Source organism: Lynx canadensis, chromosome C2 (genome assembly GCF_007474595.2).
Source record: "Lynx canadensis isolate LIC74 chromosome C2, mLynCan4.pri.v2, whole genome shotgun sequence".
Classification (NCBI taxonomy): Eukaryota; Metazoa; Chordata; class Mammalia; order Carnivora; family Felidae; genus Lynx; species Lynx canadensis.
The window spans coordinates 85,701,021-85,709,771 of NC_044311.2; the positions used below are offsets into that span (position 1 = coordinate 85,701,021).

The 8,751-nt window shown below is 36.8% G+C and overlaps 1 protein-coding gene across 1 annotated transcript; it reads left to right on the forward strand.

Moving 5' to 3' along the window:
* The first annotated feature begins 3,972 nt into the window (after positions 1-3,972).
* On the forward strand, positions 3,973-4,501 carry LOC115523034 (40S ribosomal protein S20-like). The gene is given in 2 exon segments (XM_032594734.1): positions 3,973-4,332; positions 4,335-4,501. Coding segments are annotated over 2 exon segments (372 nt in total). The 5' UTR covers positions 3,973-4,098; the 3' UTR covers positions 4,473-4,501.
* The last annotated feature ends 4,250 nt before the right edge of the window (positions 4,502-8,751 follow it).

The window sequence follows — 8,751 nt, forward strand, 5'->3', positions numbered from 1 at the left end:
AGTAGGATTCTCGTAACTGTGGTCTTGACCCAGACCTTCTCACATCCCCCTACCCCCAATAAACTGATTTAGGGATTACTAAAATGGCTTAATTACCAACAACCCATAATCTGCTTCAAGTTCAAATTCTGAAATCCAACATTTTGGAACAGACTTTGTTAAAAAAAAAAAATCACTTGACATTTCTGATTCCTGTGGGATCTCTCTTGCTTAGTAACAATTTTGTGGTAGGTGACTAAAGAGACTGTACTTTGGTTTTCAGGAAAACTGAATAAAAAATCTGTTAAATAGCAAAGTCTTGCTAATTATAATCAGCCCAGCCTTCCCTACCAGAAAAGCCTCCTCAGTACGGCTAGAGAGGGTGAGTGCATTGCTTACTCCTTCCATCTCCCCACAAAGCAGTAGTTTCGGCTCTGCATGTACACATAAATTTAAAAAGCTTTAAAGGCAGGGAAACTCTTATGGCCATAGCTCCCAATTAGCTTGGCATGGTGCCATAAAGTGCTTGTTTATTTTTCAATTGGGTATCTCTTTTACATAGAAAGTAAAAAGAAAATACAGTTGACCCTTAAACAACAGTTTGAACTGCATGGGTCCACTTACATGCAAATTTTTTTGGACAAATCCATTATAGTATTATAAATGCACTTTCTCTTTCTTAGGATTTTCTTAAAAACATTTTCTTTTCTCTGCTTTATTGTAAAAATACAGTATATTATGCACATAACATACAAAATATGTGTTAATCAATTGTTTATATTATTGGTAGGCTTCAGGTCAACAGTAGACTACCAGTAGTTAAGTTTGGGGGCAATCAGAAGTTATACATGAATTTTCAACTGTGTGGTGAGTCAATACCCCTAACCATTGCGTTATTCAAGGGTCAACTGTATACTGTCTTTTAAGTAATTGCTTATGTAAGAGATACTTTCAGATACTAGGGAGTATAACTAAACAAGAATATTTCTTCTTCCTATGTTTGTTAGTTCTATTACTGGTAAGACATTTTCTTAGAACAAGTCATACTGCAAAGCTGCTTATAATCCCTTTTTGCTTTTAAAAAGTGAACTCAAATGATATTAAAAAAGATCAGCCTGCAAAAACCCTCTTCTATTTCTAGTCAAACACTCTATTAACAATCCAAAAAGAATGGAACAAAAATTTATAGAAGTTCTCTTCCATTCCAATGATCCTATTGGTAATAGAACTGAAATGCTGAACACTCACTTGGCATACTTACTGGAAAACACTTCAGGTTGGGCAGTTGAGATAAAATCATGACTAAACACTTGCCAAATCCACCCTCACTTACCTACTTTCAGCATTACCTCCCCCAAATAATTCCTCAAATAAAAAACTAGATGAGTCAACCCCCCCCCCCACCAAAACCCCCAAAAACCCTCTGCTGGGGTAGCTAACCAAGGCTTGGGGGTGTGAGCCACAGACCAGAGACAATTGCTATCTGTTCTTTTATTTTCCTAATGTGTAGCAGATGTGTTCTTGTCAACCAGTTATACAAGAGCTGATGGGAAGAAATGGCATTTTGGAAAATTGCTTAGAGCAGCAAGTCTCCGAGCAATAGTCCCATCAATACTAAACCAGAGCACAAAACAGCTCCTGCCCTGTGGCCACATCTGGTAGGCAGCCTTGGTTGGGACCAGCATTGACCAACAGTGCACCCACAGTAGTCATGGCCCAGACACAACGGGAGGGCACATGCAGCTCACAAAGGGAATATTCTAGGAGCTCTTGATTCTAGTTACCAGGGTGATTGCGCTTCTGGGCCCCACAGGACTCCTTCTGCATAAGACCACTCCTTGAAAACCAGGAGCTATCACTGATTTACCTAATACATGTAAACAAATACAGAAAGGTGGGCAAAATAGGAACACAGAGGAATATGTTCCTAAATAAAAGAATAAGACAAAACTTCAGAAAAAGAACTACAGTGGAGATAAGCAATCTATCTGATAAAGAGTTAAAAGTAAAGTTCACAAGGATGCTCACCGAACTGGGGAGAAGAGTAGATGAGCACAGTGAGAACTTCAAAGAAGAGATAGAAAATATAAAAAAGAACCAATCAGGTGCACCTGGGTGGCTCAGCTAAGCATCTGACTCCTCTCTTGATTTTGGCTCAGGTCATGATCTCACAGTTCAGGAAATTGAGCCCCACTGTCAGCACAGAGCCTGCCTAGGATTCTCTCTCTCTGTCTCTCTCTGCCCCTCCTCCACTCACACTCTCTCTCAAAATAAATAAACTTAAAAAAAAAAAAAAGGAATCAATCAGAGCTGAATAACATAAAAACTGAAATGAAAAATATACCAGAGGGAATCAACAGCAGCTTAGAGGTGCAGAAGAAAAGATCAGTGATCTGGAAGGCAGGATACTGGAAATCACCCAAACTGAACAATAAAAAAAAAAAAAAAATTTTTTTTTAACATGAGTATAGACCTCTGGGCTAACATCAATCATACTAACATTCCCATTATAGGAGTCCCAGAAGAAGAGAAAGGGGCAGAAAACTTATTTGAAGAATTAATAGCTAAAAACTCTCATAACCTGGGGGAAGGAAAGACATCCTGGTCCAGGATACACAGACAGCCCCAAACAAGATAAACCTAAAGAGGTCCACACAAAGACACAAACTCATTACAATGTCAAAAATTAAAGAAAGAATATTAAAAACAGCAAGAGAAAAGTGACTAGTTATGTATGAGGGAAACCTGTAAGACCATCATCTGATTTTTCATCAGGAACTTTGCAGGCCAGGAGGAGACGGCATGATATGCACTGCAACCAAGAATACAATACTTGGCAAGGTTATCATTGAGAATTGAAGAAAAGATGGAGTTGCCCCAACAAACAAAAGTTAAAGAAGTTCATCACCTCCAAATTGCTCTCACAAGAAATGTTGAAGGGACTTACTTAAACAGAAAAGAAAAGGTCATGACTAGAAGGAAATTATGAAAGAAAAAAAGAATCTCACTCGTTAAAGCAAACAAAAGGTAGTGGAGCAACCACTTATAAAGCTAGTATAAACATTAAAAGACAAAAGTAGTTAAGATCGACTATATCCACAATAATTAGGTAAGGAACACACAAGATAAAACGTGTAAGATATGACATCAAATACATACGACCTGAGTGGGGAGGAGTAAAAATGTAGTGTTTTACAATCTGTTCAAACTTGAGTGACCACCAACCTAAAATAGACTGCGACATACACAGGGTGTTATAGATGAACCTCATGGTAACCACAAACCAAAAACCTGTAATATATACACACAAAATAAAGAGAAAGGAATCCAAAAATAATACTGAAAGTTATCAAGCCATAAGGGAAGAGAGCAAGAAGAGAGGAAGAGGGAAGAACTAACAAAAGCTACCAAAGCACAGTTAAAAAAATGGCAATAAAAGTATATACCTATCGATAATTACTTAAAATTTTTAATGTTTATTTATTTTTGAGAGAGACAGAGCACGAGTGGGGGAGGAGCAGAGAGAGAGGGAGACACAGAATCTGAAACAGGCTCCAGGCTCTGATCTGTCAGCACAGAGCCTGATGTGGGGCTTGAACTCACAAACCGCGAGATCATTACCTGAGCCGAAGCCAGACGCTCAACAGACTGAGCCACCCAGGTACCCGATAATTACTTTAAACATAAGTGGACATGAGATGCCAGCTCAAGTCTATTCTCCATTTCCTCCACTGGCAAAACACATCCAATCTGATGTATTTCTCTGGTGTTTAACTTGATGTTCAACAACTCTGTGCAACACGTCAGCAACTTGGAACAAAATCAACAAGTGATTTTGTCAGTGATGTGGTGCACTACGCCTAGAAAATGGCCTCTCTACTCGCTGGCCCATTTCCCAACACTCAGTGGATGTTAGCATTTTTGGTAGAAAGTAAGAGAACCTAATTCCAGCCAGCTCATGAAAAATGGTAGCTATAAAATCAATTAAAAAAAATAAATAACAGCTCTCTTTGAGGAAGATGCGCAGCTACAGCAGAGCTTTGGAGGCCCCGCTCCTGCCCGACTCACCACTGTTTGCTCTCGCCAAGAACAAGTCGGTCAGGAAGCCGCGCCACAGCCATGGCTATTAAAGACACCGCAAAGACACCCATGGAACCGGAGGTGGCGATTCACCAAATTAGAATTACTCTAACCAGCCACAAAGTAAAATCTTTAGAGAAGGTATGTGCTGACTTGATCAGAGGCGCCAAGAAAAAGAATCTCAAAGTGAAAGGACCAGTTCAGATGCCCACCAAGACTCTGAGAATCACTACAAGAAAAACTCCTTGTGGTGAACGTTCTAAGACTTGATCGTTGACTTCTAATATCGTTTTCAGACGAAGATCCACACACGACTCATTGATTTGCACAGTCCTTCTGAGATTATTAAACAGATTACTTCCATCAGTACTGAGCCAGGAGTTGAGGTGGAAGTCACCACTGCAGATGCTTAAATCAGCCTTTTAATAAATTATCAGTTAAATAAATAACCAAACATAAAAAAATAAAAAACATAGGGTGACTGAATGAATAAAAAAACCAGGGGCACCTGGGTGGCTTAGTGGGTTAAGCGCCAAACTTTGGCTCAGGTCATGATCTTACAGTTTGTCGGTTCGAGCCCTGCTCCAGGTTCAGAGCCTGGAGCCTGCTTCGGTTTCTGTGTCTCCCTCTCTCTCTGCCCCTCCCCATGCTCTGTCTCTCTCAAAAATAAATAAACATTAAAAAAAAAAAAAAGAAAAAAAAAAACAGACCTATCTGTATGTTGTCTACGAGAGATTCACTTCAGACCTAAAGAAACATACAGATTTAAAATGAAGGGACAGAAAAAGATGTACATTACATACAAATGGAAATAAAAATAAAGCTGGGATAGCAATACTCTTATCAGACAAAATAGACTTTAAAACAAAGACCATCACAAGAGACAAAGAAGGGCATTACATAATGATCAACCCAATGAGAGAATATAACAATTGTAAGTATTGGTGCACCCAACACAGGAGCACCTAAATATATAAAGCAAATATTAACAGACATACAGGAAGAAACTGACAGTAAACAATAATGGGGGACTTTAACACCCCACCTACATTAATGGATAGATTATACAGACAGAAAATCAATAAAGAAACAGTAGTCTTGAATGACACATTAGACCAGATGAACTTAACAGATAATATACAGAACATTCCATCCCAGAATATACATTCAAGTACAGATGGAACATTCTCCAGAATAGATCACATGAGGCCACAAAACAAATATCAATAAATTTAAGAAGATATAAATCATATCAAGCATCTCTTCTAACCACAACAGTATGAAACTAGAAATCAACTGCAGGAACAAAAAATGGAAAAATAAAACTCATGGAGACTAAACAACATGTTATTTAAAAAAATATATATTTTTTAATGTTTATTTATTTTTGAGAGAGAGAGAGACAGAGTATGAGTGGGGGAGGGGCAGATAGACAGGGAGACACCAAATCCGAAGCAGGCTCCAGGCTCAAAGCTGCCAGCGCAGAGCCTGATGCGGGGCTCAAACTCACAGACTGCAAGATCATGACCTGAGATGAAGATGGAGGTTTAACTGACTGAGCCACACAGGCACCCCACAACATGCTATTAAACAACCAATGGGTCAATGAAGAAATCAAAGAGGAAATAAAAAAATAACTTGAGACAAATAAGAATAGAAACACAGCATTCCAAAATCTGTGGGATGTAGCAAAAGCAGTTCTAAGAGGGAAGTTCATAGCTATACAGACCTACATCAGGAAATAAGAAAAATAAACAATGTAAGCTAATACCTAAAGGAACCAGAAAAATAACAAAGCCCAAAGTTAGTAGAAGGAAGTAAATAATAAAGAACAGGGAAGAAATAAATGAAAGGGAGACTTAAAAGGCAATAGAAAAGATCAGTGAAAATAAAGAGCTGGTTCTCTGAAACAACAAATAAAATCGATAAACCTTTAGCCAGACTCATCAAGAAAAAGAGCTCAAAGTCAAAAATGAAAGTTACAATCAACACCACAGAAATACAAAAGATTATAAGAGACTTCTACAGGAGTGTCTGGGTGGCTTGTTGGGTTAAGCATTTTACTTCAGCTCAGGTCACAATCTCATGGTTTGTGGGTTCGAGCCCTGCATCAGGCTCTGTGTCGACTGCTCAGAGCCTGGAGCCTGCTTCAGATTCTGTGTCTCCTTCTGTCTCTGCCCCTCCCCCTCTCATGCTCTCCCAAAAATAAACATAAAAAAAATTTTTTTTGATACTACAATTACATTATCAATAAATTGAACAACCTGGAAGAAACAGATAAATTTCTAGAAACATACAATTTTCCAAGAATGAATCATGAAGGAATAGGAAATATGAACTGATTATTAGCAATGAAATTTAGTCAGTAATAAAAAAATAACTCCTAAGATGGCTTCACAGGTGAATTCTAACAAACATTTAAAGAATTAATATCTATCCTTCTCCCACTATTCTAAAAAACTGAAGAGGAAGGAACACTTTCAAACTTGTTCTATGACATGAGCATTGCCCTGATACCAAAACTAGATAGATACTACTAAAATGAAAAAGGCAACCCAATATCCCTGATGAATACTGATGCAAAAAAAAAAAAAAAAAAAACAAAAACAAAACTTCAACAAAATATCAGCAAATGAAATTCAACAATACATTAGAAGGTTCATACACCATGACCAAATGGGATTTATTTCAGGGATGCAAGGATGGTTTAATATCTGCAAATCAATGTGATACAACATATTAACAAAATGAAGAATGTATATATCATGTGATCATCTCAATAGGTACAGAAAAAGCATTTGACAAAATTCAACATCCACTTATGATAAAAACTCAAAAAAATACACAGAGAAGGAACAAACCTCAATAAAGGCCATATATGACAAACCCACAGTTAATATCACACTCAACAGGAAAAGCTGAAAACCTTTCCTCTAAAATAAAGAGCAAGACAAGGATGCCTACTCCTACCACTTTTATTCAACACAGTACTAGCAGCCCTAGCCACAGTAATCAGACAAAAAAAAAAGATAAAAAGTATCCAAGTTGGTAAGGAAGAAGTAAAACTCACAACTGCAGAGGACATGACACTACATACAGAAAACCCTAAAGACTCCACACAACAAAAATATCAGAATAAATGAATTCAGTAGTTTCAAAATACAAAATATACACAGAAATGCTGTTTTAATACACTATTAACAAACCAACAGTAAGAGAAACTAAGAAAACAATTCCATTTACAATTCCATCAAGAAGAATACATAGAAATAAATTTAACCAAGTAGGTGAAAGACCTGTACTCTGAAAACTGTAAGATGCTGATAAAAGAAACTGAAGGCTCTATTACTTGTAACAGAAGATATACCAATGAATAGAAAGATATACCACGCTCATGGACTGGAATAATCAGTATCATTAAAATGTCCATATTACCCAAAGCAATCTACAAATTCAATGCAATCCCTATCAAAATATCAGTAGCAATTTTCACAGAACTAGAACAAAGAATCCTAAAATTTGTATGAAACCACAAAAGACCCCAAATAGCCAAAGTAATCTTGAGAAAGAAGACAAAGCTAGAGGCATCACACTTCAGATTTCTAACTATACTACTATAGTAATCTAAGCTATAGTAATCAAAACAGTATGGAACTGGCACACACACAAACATAGTGGCACATACACAAAAAAGAAAAATCCAAAAGACTAACATAACAGAGAGCCCAGAAAGAAATCCACACTTACACAGTTAATTAATCTATGTCAAAGGAGGCAAAAATATACAATGGGGACTATACAATGAAACTGACCACGACTCACACCATGTAAAAAATAAACTCAAAATGGATTCAAGACCTAAATATTAAGACCTGAAACTATAAAACTCTTGAAAGAAAATATAGGCAGTAAACTCTTAGATACTGGTCTTAGCTGTATGTATGTGTATAGATACAGATACAAATACAAATGCAGATATAGTATCCTCAGGCAAGGGCAACAAAAGCAAAGATAAACAACTGGGACTACATCAAATTAAAAGGCTTTTTACACAGTAAAGAAACCATCCACAAAATGAAAAGGCCATCTACTAAATAAAAGAAGTATTTGCAAACTGTGTATCTGATAAGGGGTTAATATCCAGAATATATAAAGAACTCTCACAAGAAAAGATTCTCAACATCACTAGTCATCAGAAAAATATAAATCAAAACCACAATGAGTGTTGGTAATGTGGACAAATGGAACACTCATGCACTGTTGGTGGGAATGTATATTGGTACAGTGACTAAAAAACACAATGGAGATTCCTCAAAATTTTTAAAAATTTTAAACACCATATGATCCAGTAAATCCATTTCTGGGTACTTATCTGAAGAAAATGAAAACACTAATTCAAAAGTATATACGTATTCCTATGTTTACTGCAGCATTATTTACAATAGCCAACATATGGAAGCAACATGTGTGTCCATCAATAGATGAATAAAGATGTGGTATATATACACAAGAGAGTAGTATTCAGCAATAAGAAGCAAATCTTGCCATTCGTGACAACAAGGATGGGCCTAGAGAGTACTATGCTAGTAAATGAAATAAGTCAGACAAAGACAAATATGGTATGATTTCACATGTAGAATCTAAAAATCAAAACAAATGAATAAACAAAACAGAAACTGACCCATAAATAAG